This window comes from Perognathus longimembris, chromosome 28, assembly GCF_023159225.1.
Source record: "Perognathus longimembris pacificus isolate PPM17 chromosome 28, ASM2315922v1, whole genome shotgun sequence".
NCBI classification, from domain to species: domain Eukaryota; kingdom Metazoa; phylum Chordata; class Mammalia; order Rodentia; family Heteromyidae; genus Perognathus; species Perognathus longimembris.
The window spans coordinates 69,251,828-69,269,518 of NC_063188.1; the positions used below are offsets into that span (position 1 = coordinate 69,251,828).

Consider the following 17,691-nt stretch of genomic DNA (forward strand, 5'->3'; position numbering starts at 1 on the left):
CCTCACATATAAAACTCTAACCTCTCTGTACATCACTTTGACAATAAATAAGGAAAAAAAAGAGAAAAGGAATTTCACCTTTCATTATGAGTTAAAAAAAAAAAGGAAATTCCAAAACCAGAGATAGTTTCTTCCCTATTGAGATCTTACAGTATAGTGAAGAAAATCTTATTTCAATTTTTTCAGGTCAACTAATAAAAGATCTAAATTCAAGTCTATACTTCGGCCAAGTTTAGCTTTATTACAATGAAAACTTCTCATTCAAATACAGAATACTTTTTCAGGAGAATCCGCAGAAAATATACAAATAATTGGTTGCAAAGGGACATGAAATCACCTCACACAGAAGGTCATGTCAGTGACTATTACATCATCTCTGGGTACATCGGCTCCCTAAATATATTGCTGCAATATTGGACTAGAGGTACTTAACACAGTTATCTTCATAAGTGGCACTTTTGCGAATTATATTTCTCTTGCCTATAATGCCAAGAAAAGTCCTCCTGGTCCCAAGGTCATGTCCATTGAATAAAACTTTGTTTCCTGCCATTCTGCATTTTCAGAGAGGGTTTTTTTTCAGGGACTTTATTTACTCTTACAGGATTAACATATATTTTGAGAATTATAGGTTCAGATGATGTAGATTGCTTCAAAATCTGAAGTCAAACTTAAATTTAAATTTTTACATTTAATTTTATACCTTGAGTACATAACTGAGATGTCAATGTTTTAAGGAAAACGTATAAAATAGTGTAAAAATTCAACATCACCTATTTGTTCAAATATAAGATTAGCGAGTATTAAACAGGAATAACAACATAGTAATAAAAATAGAGTGTGTTTATCTGCACAAATAGGATCAACTGTTTCTCTGAAATGAGGGTGAATATTGCATCTCAGCAACTGTAACCTTGTAAGTTTAAGAACCTTAAACATACAAAGGTACACTTTCCTGGCCACACAAACCAAGCATCATGCTTATCTATAAACAGCTTGTTTTCTCATTACCAATTATGTACACTTCACATTAGAAATTAGTCTGTGTGACCCTGAGTCCTCTCCATAATCAACAGCAATAATTTTGGCAAATGTCTTGAAACACAGACTATAAATTAACAGGTATAATCTTGATAATATCAAACAGTCTCGAATGCTTTAAATATTAACATTAGGAAAAAATACAGTGATCAGATCTACTTCCTGAAATCTCAGTTGAGGTAACCCCTGCAGGTCACTGCCCCACATTTGCATACAGTTCTGACCCTCTTTTTGGCAGGGCTGTGGTCAAGAGAGTCTGAGGATACATCTCCAGAACCTGCATATAGAGGAAAAAGACAAAAATTAGAGGGGGGAGAGTTAAGATTATTTAGAATGTATTTAATATGTTCTTTTAAGTTAGCAAATAAAGATACTCAACACCACTAGAGTAAGTGTTAATATTCTTGGTATTTATAAATGTGGATATTCTGAGACTGACATGAATTGTCTTCTAAGGATGTTATGGGCCAATAAGAGATAAAACTGGTATTTGCCTATCCTTGTGAGAGTAGCTACCTGACATGTGAAACTTACTGAGAAAATCCAATGGAAAGTCTTGTCTTCCTGACAGCACATGAAATGAAATCCCACAGTAATAATATGTGAAGGCCATTGTTCTTAGAAAAACAGGAAAGGAAATACTCACATTGTCACAATAAAGCAAACAGAATTAAATGTTCTATCAAAAGTCTGATCCAAAAAGGATCTAAAAATGCTGTATTGGGCTTCCAAAATGAAAGTTTTGAAAACAAATCAGTAGGCATTGTGGTATGTTCCTACCCCTAGTCAAGCAGATTTGGTATCTGGCTCTAGTTACAAGATGAACTTTGGATGTTAAGTAAGGTGATTAAGTCTTATAGCCTCAATTGATTTCCTTTTTTTTGGTGCCAGTATCAGGCCTAACCCTCTCACTTGGCTTGTCCATTCCTAGCCCTCTACCACTTGAACCATGACTTCAGTCCAGAATTTTACTGGTTAATTGGAGTCTCTTGGACCTTTCTGCCCCAACTCACTTTGAACTGGGATCTCAGATATCAGTCTCTTGGGTAACTAGGATTATCCGTATGAGCCACTAGGGCCTGGCAATTTCTTTTCTTTATATTCGTTTGGTTCTGGCAATCTATGGTCTCACATATACTTCCTTATACTGAAACTAACACACATGAAACTATACTTGAAAACCATACCCTTCATTTGATAATCAAAAGTCAGCTCTTCTCCTGCATATATGGTTCTTGTGGAAAATAATGCAATTCTGGGAAGACGAGTATCAAGGTTGTCGATGAAAACATTGAACACCTGAAGATTTGGATCACACTGAAAAGGAACATGAGAGCTATTTAAGTAAAAGTGACATCTCTTTTACATACCATATAAAAATTTTAACTTCTCAGAGTATTCTTTTTTCAGTACCAATTCTGGAGCATAAACTCAAGGCTGAGGTACTATCCCTGAGCTTTCTTGCTCAAAGCTAGTGCTCTGCCACTTGAGCTTTTTTAGCACTTAATTGGATAAGTCATGAACTTTCCTGTCTGAACTGGCTTTGAACCATGATCCTCAGATCTCAGCCTCCTGCATTGCTAGGATTACAGGCATGAACCCGGCTCAGAGTATTTATTTTAAAGTTTTATAGGAACTCAGGTGTTTATCATGGAATGTACTTTCAAAAACACTGTTTACACTTATTAAAAACTTCAGATATAAATGGGAGAGAAAATAATGCAATAATTCTGCAAATACAACTATGCAGATTTAATAATTAAGGAGTCTGCCAATCTTTTTCATCTATCTCTAATTAATTAATTAATTTATTTATTGCCAGTCCTACAGCTTGAATTCAGGGCCTGGGCACTGTCCTTGAGCTTCTTTTCCTCAAGGCTAGCACTCCACAGCACCACTTGCGGCCTTTTCTGTTTATGTGGTACTGTGGAAACAAACCCAGGGCTTCATGCATGCTAGGCATGTATTCTACCACTAAGCCACCTTCCCAGCCTCAATTCACTTTTTCTGGAGAATTTTAGTACAAGTCCCAATCAACACTATTGTTTTACCTGTAACTATTTCGATTCAAGTTTTATGTCACAGAGTTTCATTGCTTAAGCATTTATTTAAACTGTTCAAAACTTTGAGAACTCTACATTGTGGAATATGTAAGAAGAGAGATTAAGGAGTTATATAGACAAATCAAAACAAATGTTTTAAAAACTATATTTATGTTGGGAGGTGGCTCTCTACATGTGGATTCTGTATATCCAGAGTTAACTACAGATTCAATCAAGTGAATTAAAATATTTATGGAAAAATCTTAATTAAACTGAACAGGTACAAATGATTTCTCTTGCCAGTATTTCCTAAATAGAGTGTAACTCATTAGCTTCATTGTATTCATATTATTAGCAAGTAATCTAGACATGATTTACAGAATACGAGCAAATGTGCAGGTTGTATACAAATACTATAGTATTATATAAGGTACTGGAACATTCAAGTATTTTGATGCCTGTAGGGAATCCTGAAGCTCATCTTGAGATACTAAAGGATTACTTCACCTCAAATTTATTAAAACAAAATTCTTAGCCAGCGTAGTAGAGTGGCCCATGTCTATAATCCTAAACTGCTCAGAAGCCTGAGATGATTACAGTTCCAAGCTAGCCTTCTCAACTAGTTCATGAAATTCCCTTCTCAATCAATAGCTGAGTGTGGTGGTACTAGATGTCATCCAGTTATGTACGAGGCTAAGATCAGGAAGATTCAGGCCAGCATAGGAAAAAAATATGAGACTCCATCTCAACAGAAGAAGCTGGGTATGGTGGTACATGCCTGTCATCCAGCTATTACAGAAAGTATAAAATAAATGGACCATGGGCTGCATGCAGACCGGGCCTAAAAGTGAGAACTTATCTCAAAATAACCAGTGCAAAAACAGCTGGAGGTGTAGGTCAGTAATGAAGTGCCAGTTTAGCATGCATGAGGCCCTTAGTTCAAAGCCCAGTTCTACAAACAGCAAATAAACTTTAAAGGCAAAGTTTAGGTAAGAAACTAAAAATATTTTTAGGTTTCTCACATATCACTGCTAAATCATACACCAGTTTCTTGTTATGCAATCAACCAGAAATTATAACTTGACATCTTTATAAGGTCAGCTGTCCAAATTATTCTAAGATTTTCTTTATTATCTATAGCATATTATCTATAAAATGGAGTTAATATCAACCACATTGGCCATTTCCCTTACTTCTGGAAATAGTTTCTAGAGTATAAGATTCTGTTAAGATTACAACTCTAAGTGCTTTCAAGTATAAGGAATGCTAACTTATAATTTGTAAAAATGATTCTAATTGCTTCTATACTCTACAAACCCTTAAGTATATACATATCATGCTCACTCACATTCTAAGAAACTACATTTGGCTGGGAATGTGTCTTAGTGGTAGAATGTTTGCCTAGCATGAAGGAAGCCCTGGATTCCATTACTCAGTACCACATAAACAGAAAATGCTAGAATTGGCACTGTGGCTCAAGTGGTAGAGCACCAGCCTTGAGCAAAAACCTAGGGACAGTGCCCAGGACTTGAGTTCAAACCCTAAGACTGCCCCCCCACAAAAGAAAGCACATTTATCTTCAGCTGTACATTAGTCCCCCCTCATTACTCATGGGGTATCTATCTAGTCCATGACCCTTAGTGGATACTTGAAACTGCAGTTAGTGGTTAAATGAGATAGTGATTAACAGTGGGTAGTTTTTACAGTGTGGACATGCTGAGCAAAGGGCTGACCCATGTAGGGTGAAATGGAACAGTGATAGATCTCATCTTTCACAATGGCATGCACCTTAATATTTATTAATTATTTGTTTAAAAATTTTCCCATATACATTTGTATCTGACTATAAATAACAAACTACGGGAATTAAAAATGTGGGAAAGGGAGAAAGTACAACACAGTCTAAGATATTTAACTGTGTCAAATTCTGTAAGGCATGACAGACCCTTGGATAAACATTTTACTTAATTTCTTCCTCTGATTTGATAGCACTATCTACTTTATTGTTAGACAGTTAACATGAACTAGCCTAAGACTCGTGAAAACATGTATTTTTGGAGGGGGGCAAGAATGAGGTTTGAACTCAAGTCCCTGTGCTTGTTCGGCAGCCACTCTGTCACTTGGGCCAGACTACCAGCCCTTTTGTTTTCACTATTTTTCAAATAGGGCTGCTTGTTCATGTCCAGGTCAGTTTCACATTTATGCCTGCTACATAGCTGGGATGGCAGATGCCATCATTCCCAGCATTTATTGATTGAGGTATCTTGCAAATTTGTGCTTGGGCTGGCCTCAAACTGATCTTACCAATCTCCACATCCTGAATAGCTTGGATTATAGTAGTGAACTACCATATCTGACCAAAACATGGTATTCTATGTACCTTAATGTTTACCTTCCTAGAACAGCAATAACCCATGTGATAGCAGAAGAGGCCCTTAATATTAAAATATTTTGGAAGAGCCTATAGTTTCAAGGTAATTATCCTTTATGGAAAATTCATTAAAAACAGCACCAAAGTGAATTGGTCTTTTACATAAGTCAAGTATTCCTTACACTGTGATTCACAAAATGGGAAACATTTCCATATCGAGCTGCATCCACTGTGAATTCATCAGATTCATAGTCCAGGTCAAAGAGATATGTGATTCCTTTGTTGTCATATAGCTGTCCTCGTCTTTCAGCTTCTTCACTTGTGATTACCTAAGGAGAAAGAAACTACTATAGATTATTTCTTTTCTTTTTTCTTTGAGACAGGGTCTTCCTATGTACCTCCAACTGTTCTCAAACTCCTGAGCTCAAATGATCTTCCTACCTCAACCTCCTGAGCAGCTGGGATGTGGGTAATATTATACGAGAAAAACCATAATTACATTACATAGCTCTTGCCCAATTAATGAAACATTCATTCCATAAATCAGTTAATATATTAATGTCTATATATAGTTACAAAAAATTCAAGTGTTATCAAAATAAATATTCACCAAAAACTAAGTAGGGAAAATGATGCCAAAAAATAATTTGGCAAATAAAACCTGGGAAAATTAATAGGTGAAAACATTGCACTACTTTTATTATAATCAGGGCATTCAAAACCCTTTACCACTATAGCTCTCTGCATGAGCTCTCTACATTTATGAGTACGTGTTCCAAATATGCTCTGAAGGTACTGTTTTCCTGTAACAAATCTCTATGCAGTTGCAAATGGATGTATATTACAAAACAAGAGAAGCTAGTATAAATTTGCAGTTAACTTCATAGAACATGTATTTAGGAAAAGTATCAATAGTTCAAAACTGTCCAGCAGCTAGGGATATAACTCAGTGGTAGAGGACTTGCCTACCATGTGTGAGACTCTGGGTATGATCCCAGTGGCAGAGAGGAACTGTCACCTAGAATTCTGCTCTTAAGAACACAGCTTTATGAAAACAGCTTAAGAAACCAAAAATATGCAAACTAATTTGTTTTATCAACCATATTTGGTTGCTGCATTCATTCAGTCATTTTTTTCTGGTCATGTGGGCTTGAATTCAGGGACTGGACACTGTTCTCAGGGCTTTTGCGCTCAAGGCTAGTGCTCCACTTCCAGTTTTCTAGTTGGAGATAAGACTCTCATGGACCTTCCTACCTGGGCTGGCTTTGAACTACGATCCTCAGATCTCAGTCTCCTGAATACCTAGGATTATAGGCTTGAACCACCAGTTCCTGGCCTCAGCCAAAATTATAAAAAAAAGAAAAATAAATAAGTGAGATTATATAAGATCTAGTAATTCCTGAGTATGCAAAAACCCACAAGATTTAAAACAGGGGCTTCATTTCAAAATTCTAGATGAATACAGATAATTATACAATTATCAATTCCAAATAATCTAACATATATGGTGACACTTCTTTCTTGTCACAGTTTATCCCATTATGCAGTTCAAGACACTGTGGTGCAGTGAAAAGAATCGTTCTGGAGTTCTGAATGAATCCTGTCTCATTTTCTACTGAGACTTAGTACTCATTTGGCCTTGGATAAATTACTCAATTTATCTGTGTCACAGTTTCTTTCGAGTTGAGAGGATTAATAAAATAGGGTGTGTATTTATTACAAGAGTATTGTAGCACATGAGAAATACTAGTTTATACTTATACACAAATGTGTATTTTATAATACTCATAAATCATTGGTCAGCTAGATAGCATGTTGATACAAAGTAGTTAATTAAACTTAACCATTATTTGGCCAAATGAATGAAGTAAATTATAACTTCTAATTTCAAAGTCAGTATGTGTTTAGGACTGATATTGTCCGTATGATTTTTGTGTAAAGATAGATGTTATATTTTAAAACATATGCATGCTTTGTTCAATGACTATGACTGTTTGTTGGAAGATGACTTCATAACTTAATTCATCATTATATCTACTTTTGCATATATAAAGATATTTCTAATCATGCTTGTGACCCTTCTCCTAAATCTGAAAATGAATTCCCATATATCCGCAAATGATAATATCAAGACATGAAGTACTTATGTTGCTGCAGTACAAAGGTTACTTTTCAAAAGTATAAACCTTACATGAATATTATTTGTTATGTGATAAAGTGAATATACCTCCCCAACATACTCCATGACAAAACTCATCCTTTTAATCTTCACAAGGGTTTTCACACCCCAGCCACGGCCATTGTTAGTTCGAAAGATGCAAAGTGAATACTGTGTGCCTTTCTGTACAATCCTATTGGGACAATCAGGTCCACATTGGCACCTTGAGTTGCATTCATAGATGGGGGTACCAGGTGGGATTTTAATTTGTTGTTTCTTATTGTAAGCAAAAAGAACTCCAGCTTCAGCAGGACAGCATTTCTCAAGGAAGCAATCTGTGCATGAACAACCAAAGGTAACTTCATTGACTAAACTGATCCCAGGGGCTGGCTTGTATTCATTTATATAGAAGAAGTCTAAAGGAGGGCCCTGTAAGTCAACCGTATTTTCAACTAGTATCATTCCTTTATGAGTCTTTCTTCTGTTGAGTTCTTCTTGCCATCTCTGCAGAGCTAGCCTTTGTTTAGCTTTCTTCACGATATATTCAGCAACAGCAGGTTTTAAAGCTTTGTTGTTGTCTTTGGGAATTATTGCTTTGCCTTTCTTTACCTGAGATGAATAATTATGCTTGTCATTATAAAATTGCTGAAGCAGTAATGGACACTTGAGATTTTCCAAAGGTTCCCAGGTATTTGTAGAATCTGGCCATCCTTTCCATTTTACAAGATAATATTCCATATCCTTAAAATATGAAAGAAAATGTAAATCAGATTATGATGGTGTTAATTACTTAAAATACTTTTAAGAATGAGCGATTGTCATTTTTATTAGTAATAATTCAGAGTATATAAATGTTCACAAGTTCCCGATAAAGATATAAATCATACAAGTACAACTATTTCCCTTATAATACATAAAATACAGAATTTAGGTATGGCTCATGTTTGACATGTTTGAAAGTAGCTTACTTGGAAAACAAAAGCTCTAAAATTCATGAATACATAGTAAATTAGATTAAACAAAAAAGTATTTATTTTGATTATGGAAATAAATGATTCCAAAGCTAATTACTTGTCAAAGTGAGCTTAAAGCTTAAAGTGTTCTGGTCATAATTGGATACTTTTACACTTTAGTAAATAGATCTTAAAATTTCTATTCTCCTTAATTCTAAATTTAAAATCTTTCTGATGCCACAAGAAAGCAATGCAATCTTGGTCCTGGTTTTACTGCTAGTTTTTTCCTATCGTAGCCCTAAGCTATGCAAATAAATGCTGCCAGAAAATCCCCAAAAGAAACAGGAACACTGGCTTAAGTCAGATGATTCAATTATCATCTAGAAAAACTAAAATATCTGCCACTCAAGTTTACATCCCAAATAGTATATAGTAATGATTACTTAAGTCACTTACATTTTAAATGAATAAGCTTTATTATGAATTATTTGAGTTAACTTATTGATAATAAATACACATAAAACATGAATATTTTGGCAAAATAATACAGAAATACTAATAACATTTTAATTTGGGCTTATAGATTTTTATGTTTTCATATCTTTTTTTGGGGGGGGGGCTTGGACTCAGGGCCTGAGCACTGTCCCTGGCTTCTTCTTGCTCAAGGCTAGCACTCTGCCACTTGAGCCACAGCGCCACTTCTGGCCATTTTCTGTATATGTGGTGCTAGGGAATCGAATCCAGGGCCTCATGTATATGAGGCAAGCACTCTTGCCACTAGGCCATATCCCCAGCCCCAGATTTTTATGTTTTATCTTTTTCAAATTAAAAAATGATATTTCCGTTTTGAAAAACAACTCACTGCCTTACGTATGAAACTGTAACCCCTCTGTACATCACATTGACAATAAATAAAATTCTAAAAAAGCAAGATTGTTTTTACCCAGAGAAATGACTGACTTTATGAAACAAATTCAATTCAGCAACTGAAAATTCCAAATAAAACCCCAAACCTTTAGGCTTATCTATTTTATCAGTATCTTAGTCTGACTTGTAAACAACTCTTGATTACCTACAGAAATGGAATAGAGTGGTGAAGTTACCCATAAGTTATCACCGTGTAATTTGGAATACTGCACATGCATTTCTTCTTAACGACACTTTTTTCTACTGCATTTCATGTATGTTAAATTAATTCACATTGTAGCTTCTCCACTAAGTACTTGAAAGTTTGGCCAGTAAGAAGCATGATGAAATATAGGGCATTACAGCAGTAAAATCTCATTGGGAGAACAGGTAATACTGTGTGAAATAGCAATTCAAGACACATTTAAAAAATTAAGACAGTCAATCCTACTAAAACAGAAAGAGAAAAGTCAATGTAGGACAGATAATCCAAAAAAGAGAAGAAGTGGAACAAACTACTCTGAAAGGCTGAATTTATATATGGAATACTGCAGGCTGGCTGAGAAATAAGCAAAAGCTTAGAGCTAAGTTGTTGCACACAGGTTCAGGCCTGTATTCCTAGCTACTCAGGAGGCTAAGATCTGGGGATCAAGGTTTGAAGTGTGAGAAAAGCTCTTTTCTATGAAAACAGTTTGTGTCCTCTGTTAATCTTGTGAGAACTGTTTTTCTGAAAAGTTACAAGTTGGATAAGAATTGGGAATAATTAGTACAGGTTTAGGCAAGGCACAGCAGTGGAGCACAAGAGCCCAATAGCTATACCCTTATAAGATGATGCTAAGTGAAATGAACTCCATGTTATGGAAACGATTGTTGTATCACAGTTGTAACTACTTTCAACGTCCCATGTGTATCTGTAGCTTCTATTATTGATGATGTTCTTGTATCACCTTCTTGTGGTTGTACCTACACTATCTCTGTAATCTTAATCTGAGTATATTGGAAACCATGTATACTGGTAGTAGAACTAGGAAATTGAAAAGGAATACCAAAATTGAGAGACACAGGGTAAAAAAAGAAAAACAACTACAAAAGCAATACTTGCAAAACTGTTTGGTCTAAGCCAACTGAACACCTCATGGGGGGAAAGGGAAAGGGGGAGGAGGGAGGGTGGTGTGAGGGACGAGGTAAGAAATAGTACAAGAAATGTATCCAATGCCTAACGTATGAAACTGTAACCTCTCTGTACATCAGTTTGATAATAAAAAATTGAAAAAAAAAAAAAAGAAATGTATTCACTGGGGGCTGGGAATATGGTCTACTGGTAGAGTGCTTGCCTCTTATGCATGAAGCCCTGGGTTCAATTCCTCAGCACCACATATATAGAAAAAGCTGGATGGTGCTGTGGCTCAAGTGGTAGAGTGCTAGCCTTGAGCAAAAAGAAGCGAGGGACAGTGCCCAGGCCTGAGTTCAAGCCCCAGGACTGGCAATAAACAAACAAACAAACAATAAATGTGCTCACTACCTTATGTATGAAACTGTAACCCCTCTGTACATCATTTTGACAATAAATAAGTTTTAAAAAGTTACTGCTTTGACCCATATGGTTTGGCCTTAGTTACATTTTAGGCCCATCCTACTGTACTGTAGGACATTTGGTTAGAAGCTCCTTGAATTTTAGTTACATCCTGTTAATTAAGCCATATTCACATTTGCAGATTGTGAATTCGAGCTCAGTCAATTTGAGCAGAGGGGCAGGGCATGCTGGGTTAGGGATAAAAAGGGAGAAGCCTGCCTGCTCTGTGTGCTTACTTGCCAGATTTTTATCTAGTGGTACACAATTCTGCAGAAGTAAAAAGCTTTGCCAACTTCAAGTTGGTGTCCTTATTCCACCCCAATATCCTGAGCTATTTCTAATCACTTTTTATTCTTCAGGACTAAGTATCCTTATGAAACTACATCCCTATGGGATAAGTTAGATATTTCAGTTATATTAGGAGACACCTCAGCTATAATAAAGTACTTTGTATGTGCACTTATTTCTCTCAGAATTTGTAACCTTATAAACTCCATATTATCAGGTACTGTACCCATGTCTTTAATGCTGAGATTCCTAGTTCCTAGTGTAAGATATGGCAGATGGACAATAAATAATTGTTGAGGTAATAAATTTATCCACTCCCAAGAGTTTAACCATTATCTTTTTGACAACTACTTCAAGGTATATTTGTCCTATTACATCTCACTCTTGATTTGGAACCATGTTTCCAATGACCTTACTTAAAGTGTACTATAGTTATCTCCCTAAAATTCAACCCAGTTCCTTCTCTAATATCCTTAGATCATGAATAGCAATATTATTTACACAAATTCTACCCAAATCAGAAACTCATATTTTGCTAGATGTAGCTCCTTAACTGCAGATCCCCACTACCGCCAACTATGAATCACAGGTTCACAAATTTTACCTTTACACAAACAAAATTAAGCCAGATGCCAGTAATGCCTATAATTCTAGCTATTAAGGTGGCTGAGATCTGAGAATCATGGTTTAAAGACAGCCTGGGGAGGAAAGCCATCAGAGTCTTATGTCCAATCAATTATAAAAAGTGCCAGGAGTGGAACTGTGGCTCAAGTGATAGAGTACTAACCTTGAGCAAAAAAATCAAGGACAGCACCCAGGCCCTGAGCTCAAGCACCAGGACTGCATGCCTGTGCGTGTGCGCCACACACACACACACACACACACACACACACAATCAGCTATTTCTATTTGCTACCACCATTCCTACTTCAGTTCAAGGACCACCATTTCTTCCCTATGTTACCACAGTCTTTTAAAACACTTAGTCCTAGGTGCCATTTCCTTTCTGCTAACCTACTTTCCTCATTGCAGAGAAGTCTCCAAATTACAATTTTGTTTCACTTTGTTTTACAGCCTTTCAAGTGGGTTCACATAATCTCAGTATGATTGAAAAACCCTTCCCTTGTCTCTTTTTTCTCCTATACAGAGGATATATTAAATTAGTGTTTCTTCTTTCATGCCCCAGTTGAAATCACATCATCTGAGAAACTGACCTATCCTGTATGTGCTTCTTACAGACCTTATAATATTTGCCACTATATTTACTGCAACAGATTATCTACTTGTCAATCTTTTTCAGTAGGATCTATGTTCTTTAAAAATGTACAGGTGTTTCTTATTACTCTTTATATTCCCAGACTAATGCAATACATAACATCCAAAAGAAATTCAAATGTGGGGCTGGGAATATGGCCTAGTGGCAAGAGTGCTTCCCTGGTATACATGAAGCTCTGAGTTCGATTCTTCAGCACCACATATATAGAAAAAGGCCAGAAGTGGCGCCGTGGCTCAAGTGGTAGACTGCTAGCCTTGAGCAAAAAGAAGCCAAGGACAGTGCTCATGCCCTGAGTTCAAGCCCCAGGTCTGGCAAAAAGAAAAAGAAAAAGAAACTCAAATGTCTGTTGAGTAAGCCGATGGAGAAAAGAAGCAGGATTTTGCTTTGGCCCAACTTCACTTCCCTTTTATGCCCCATTCCTCCTTTTAGGAATGGGAGTCTTTATTACTAGGTGCCACTGTAATTGGATGTGAGTGTGTGTGTGTGTGTGTGTGTGTGTGTGTGTGTGTGTGCGTGCACGTGCCAGTAGGGGGCTTGAATTCAGGGCCTGGGTGGTGTCCCTAAGCAGTTTTGCTCAAGACTAGGCTAGCCCTCTACTACTGAGGCACAGTTCTACTTCTAGGCTTTTTTATGTTTAATTGGAGATAAGGGTCTTATAGACTTTACTGCTCTGGGCTGGCTTTGAACCATAATCCTCAGATCTTAGCCCCCGAGTAGCTAGGATTGATAACAGGCATGAACTACTAGCACCGGCAGAGAACGTAATTTCTGTCTTCTTGATTTTTCATAGGCTCATAGCTAAGTTTGCCTGGTGTCTCAGAGAACTTTTGAGCAATGTTGGACTCAGGAGGCTTTATAGACTGGTCATGAACAGAGTCTTAGCATCTGTTATATATCCTTTGGGTTCAGGTGTGGAATGTTTGCTGATGGAGCTATTTGGGGCTATTGTGGAAAGTAAGACATCAGTCACTGTGGCATGCTTTGAAGGGTATACCTGGCCCCAAGACCCTGTCTCACTTTCTACTTCCTGTCTGCTGTGATGTGAAAACCTCTGCCACGTTCCCACTACCCAAACAACTATAGCCTTAAACTTCTGAAACTGTGAATCCCAATAAATCCGTCCTTCAGTTATTTATGTCCAGTGTTTAGCCACAGCTACACAAAAGTAACTAATACATTAGCCAATAGGATATTCGTATAATATAGCATGAAGGTGTGATAGTCTAACAGTGACTGGGTCACCGGAGAAATAACTGAAGCAAAACATAATTCAATTTACTAACCACTACCTAATACACAAAAGTACACGAAGTGTCCAAGAAATTAGGATATAAGCTATGTCGGTTTTTAAGCTGTTTCTAGTAGTTAAAACAGTGCCTAACTCATAGTACATGCGCAGTAAACCTGCAACTATGTTTCTCCAATTACACAGGTAGATAACAGGAAGTATTAGAAGATCTTCAGCAAGATTTCAATGCAATCACAGTTAGGTTTTACAAAGCGTAATGGTATTTAAGAATATGGTACTGACACAGCATTACTTCTGAGTTAAGTGGAGGGGGACACACAGGAAAAGGACAGGGTCAAAAGTTCTTTCACTAACATTGAATACACAAAAGAAAAAGAAATAGGGGTATATTGATGTAATACCGGCTTACAAGTGAAGTCAATATTAATACTAGATAGAAGAAATAAGGGATACAACTGAGATGTTGAGGATATTAACTGAGCAAAGAAAGGTTGCTTATTCCAAAGCAAGAAACCAAATGCACTGATGAGAAGAAACACAGACAGATTAAACAGCAAGAAACTTATATAGAATTCTGTGTAAGAATGAATCCTAATAACACCTTCAGTTTGTAAATACAGAATCCTAGGCAGCAAATTCTTTTCTGTGAAAGAATAATGAGAATGATTGGGAAGGGACAAATATAGAAGTAGAAATAATGTAACCTGATCACCTATTAGATTTAGAGGATAAGATAGAAGAATAAATTAAAGTATGAAATTAAGGCTATACTTAGAAAAACTGTGATACTGTTGACAAAGGCAGGGACCATTAGTATGGAATGCAGCCGTAAGGGAGAAAAATGAGTACCATTTTAAATCTGTTGAACTCAGGTAACTGTAGGATATTTACTTGAAATGAAGCCTAGAAAGAAGTAAAGGCCACAGAAAGATTTGGGTTTCATGAGACAACCGGTATAAGCAGAAACCATAAGGAATGAGGTCACCCAGACAGCAACTACAAAATGAAAGAAGGCCAAGGACAGAACTTTGAAAATTACCCATATTTCAGAGGAAGGATAGAAGAGAGTAAGAGATTTTTTAAAAAAAAAAGAAAAAAGAAAAGAAAAGAAAGAAAGAAAAAGAAAACAGAAAACAGAAAAAAAAAGAAGCATCCTAAAATGTAATCACAGCTACTTGGGAGGCCAGCCCAGGCAAATGAGATTCCATTTTAGCCAACGGCTGGGTCCAGTGATACATGCCTGTCATCCTCAGTGAACAGTGAAGTACAAGTAAGAGTACAAATAAGAGAGTATCAGCCAAGGTGGCCTACCTCAAAGATGACAAATGCCAAAAAAGACATGGGAGATGTGTCTTAAGAGGCAGACTGCGTGACTTCAAACACAAGATCTTGAGTTTAATTAAACAAAATAAAAAAAGGGAGTGGGGATAAAGGATGGTAGTAAACACTGATATAATCACCAAATCAGTGTCTGTTCTACGTGTTTTATATTAACTCATTTAATGTTAATCACACCCTGTGAGATGGCACTATTTTATAGACAAAAAGCTGAAGGATAGAGAAGATGGCAGAAAGGAGCAAGAATTTCAATATTGGCTGTTTCCACACACAAAAGTTCCAATGAGGAAAATGGAGTAACACTGCTGAATGTGGAAAGCTACTATGGTTGGTAAGACTTGAAGCTTTCAAACTTGGCATTAGAAGGTCACTGATAAGGATACAAATGTGTTAAGAGGCTAATGGAATTGAGTGTGTTGGTGTGTGCTGGTGATTCCCCGATACTTTAGATACAGAAGGATCATTGTTTTGAGGCCAACATATCTTGGTTCAAGGCAAGCACAGCAAATTTAGCAACAGATTTTATCTGAAAAACAAACTTAAAATAAAAAGACAGAGACAAAGAGATAGAGAGACAGAGAGAGAGAGAGATGTAGGAGGTGACAGCAAGGGGTTTCCTTTTCTTAGGACAATGAAAAATGCTAAAACCGACTAATTTCAGTATACTAAGCTTTGAACTGTAAATTTTATAATGTGAATTGTATGATGATATGCAAATGACATCTCAATATTGCTGCTAAAAATTAATGGGAAGTGACTAGAGGGCTAGTTGCATGAGTAGGAAAGGAATATAAAGAAAGATTTATGTTTACAGAGATAAATCAGTGAAAGTGGACCTTGATATTAAAAAACATACCAAGTCCAAGTTGAATACTGTAGTATATGTCAGTTAATCTCAGCACCTTGGGGGCTAAGGCAGGATAGTAAGGAGTCAGAGACTAGCCTAGGGATACATAATAAGACTTAGTTTCAAAAATCAACAACATCACAGGTTAATGTCCTAGGAGGGGAATAGGAAGAAAAAAATGACATTTTAAAGTAAGGATGAATACAGATAACCGGTGGTAAAATAAAGACTAGTCTAAAAAGATCTGTTCACTGAGATATTCAGCTGAATACAAGAAAACAAGGATAGAAGGAGAGATCCAGAAAAAGTAATAAACACTGAGAAAATACATGATATGATTAAGGAAACAAAGCAATAGATTAAAAAAAAACTTGTCAAGTAGAATTGATAGGTATGAGAATAGAAGTACTTGATGGAACCAGTATGTATTATTATCTGATGTTCTCAGACATGAATTTTTCAGAGATTGTAAATGGACATGGGAGGATGGCTGTGCTGTTTCAGGAGTGGAGGGATGCTGGGGGCAGAGATGAAAATGAGGTTTTACTAAGCAGGAAAGGCAATGATACAAAAAGGTGGATATTTCGATAGAAGGATCAACAAAGGATTAAAGTAGGGATTCTTGATTCCTTGTCCTGAAAGAACTGAGATTACTTACCAAAGGAAAAAAAAAGAGTTCACCAGAATATAAATGAAGTTATATATAAGTTATAAACGAACTACTGAAAATATAATTACAAGTTTTAGACCAAAAAGCTTATTTATAGTCATGACATTCAATGTGCATATGTGAAAAAGGAGCCACATAACTTGAAGAGATGAATAAGATTGGGAAAGATGGTGGGGGGGGGGCAAAGAAAGGTGTGACATTGACCAAGATATATTATACTTATGAACTGAATTGTTTAAAAACCCTATGTACAAGTACTAAAGAGAAAATAAACATAATCAAATGTGAAATAAATAAAAAGCTTCTTAGAAGAACTCAATTTACTATTAATAGTCTTCAGTAATTGTGCAAAGGAGTTACAATTCCAGGTAAATGTCACCCTTTCCATTACTCTCCTTTATTTTCTCTTTCTCATTCAGACCCTCAAGTTATGTAGTTCATTTTTTACATAATGTACATTGGCTAGAATGACTATATTTGTTCATTCTTTCTTTCCATTCTTTTGCTGCCACCCCTTTTTGCCCTTTCCCCTAAAACTTGTTTCTAATTCCTGGTATTAATTTTGATGAACAGTACACTAGTTGCAAGAACTCAACTTTTGAAAGTACTAAAGGAGGGACTGGGAATGTGGCTTAGTTGTAGAGTGCTTGCCTTACAAGCATGAAGCCCTGGGTTCAACTCCTCAGTACCACATACATAGAAAAAGCCAGAAGTGGCACTGTGGCTCAAGTGGTAGAGTACTAGCCTTGAGCAAAAGAAGCTCAGGGACAGTGCTCAGGCCCTGAGTTCAAGCCCCAGGACTGGCAAAAAAAAAATACTAAAAGAAAATCCAGATAAGTTAGATGAGCTTGCTGACTCAGTCATAAGGTACTAAACAAAAGACCAAAATGACTTTGAAACTCAGGACATTCTGTTACACCAATGAATCTCCTAAAATCTGGTGTTTAATCATTTCAGGTGATGAGTGACAGGAGAAGCCAAC

General features: G+C 36.4%; 1 protein-coding gene across 5 annotated transcripts in view; it reads right to left on the minus strand.

The window, feature by feature from the left end:
- Window positions 1–229: 229 nt before the first annotated feature.
- LOC125343986 (histone-lysine N-methyltransferase SUV39H2) overlaps window positions 230–17,691 on the minus strand; it is a 21,563-nt gene continuing 4,101 nt past the window's right edge. For 3 of the 5 annotated variants that reach the window (XM_048336596.1, XM_048336593.1, XM_048336594.1), the window contains 4 exons: window positions 7,679–8,350; window positions 5,634–5,780; window positions 2,226–2,355; window positions 230–1,315 (listed from right to left, as the gene is read on the minus strand). In XM_048336596.1, the coding sequence (XP_048192553.1) occupies window positions 1,209–1,315; window positions 2,226–2,355; window positions 5,634–5,780; window positions 7,679–8,347 (1,053 nt within the window). In that variant the 5' untranslated portion in view covers window positions 8,348–8,350 and the 3' untranslated portion in view covers window positions 230–1,208. The remainder of the gene's footprint in view (window positions 1,316–2,225; window positions 2,356–5,633; window positions 5,781–7,678; window positions 8,351–17,691) is intronic. The other 2 variants (XM_048336597.1, XM_048336595.1) reach the window with 2 other exon arrangements.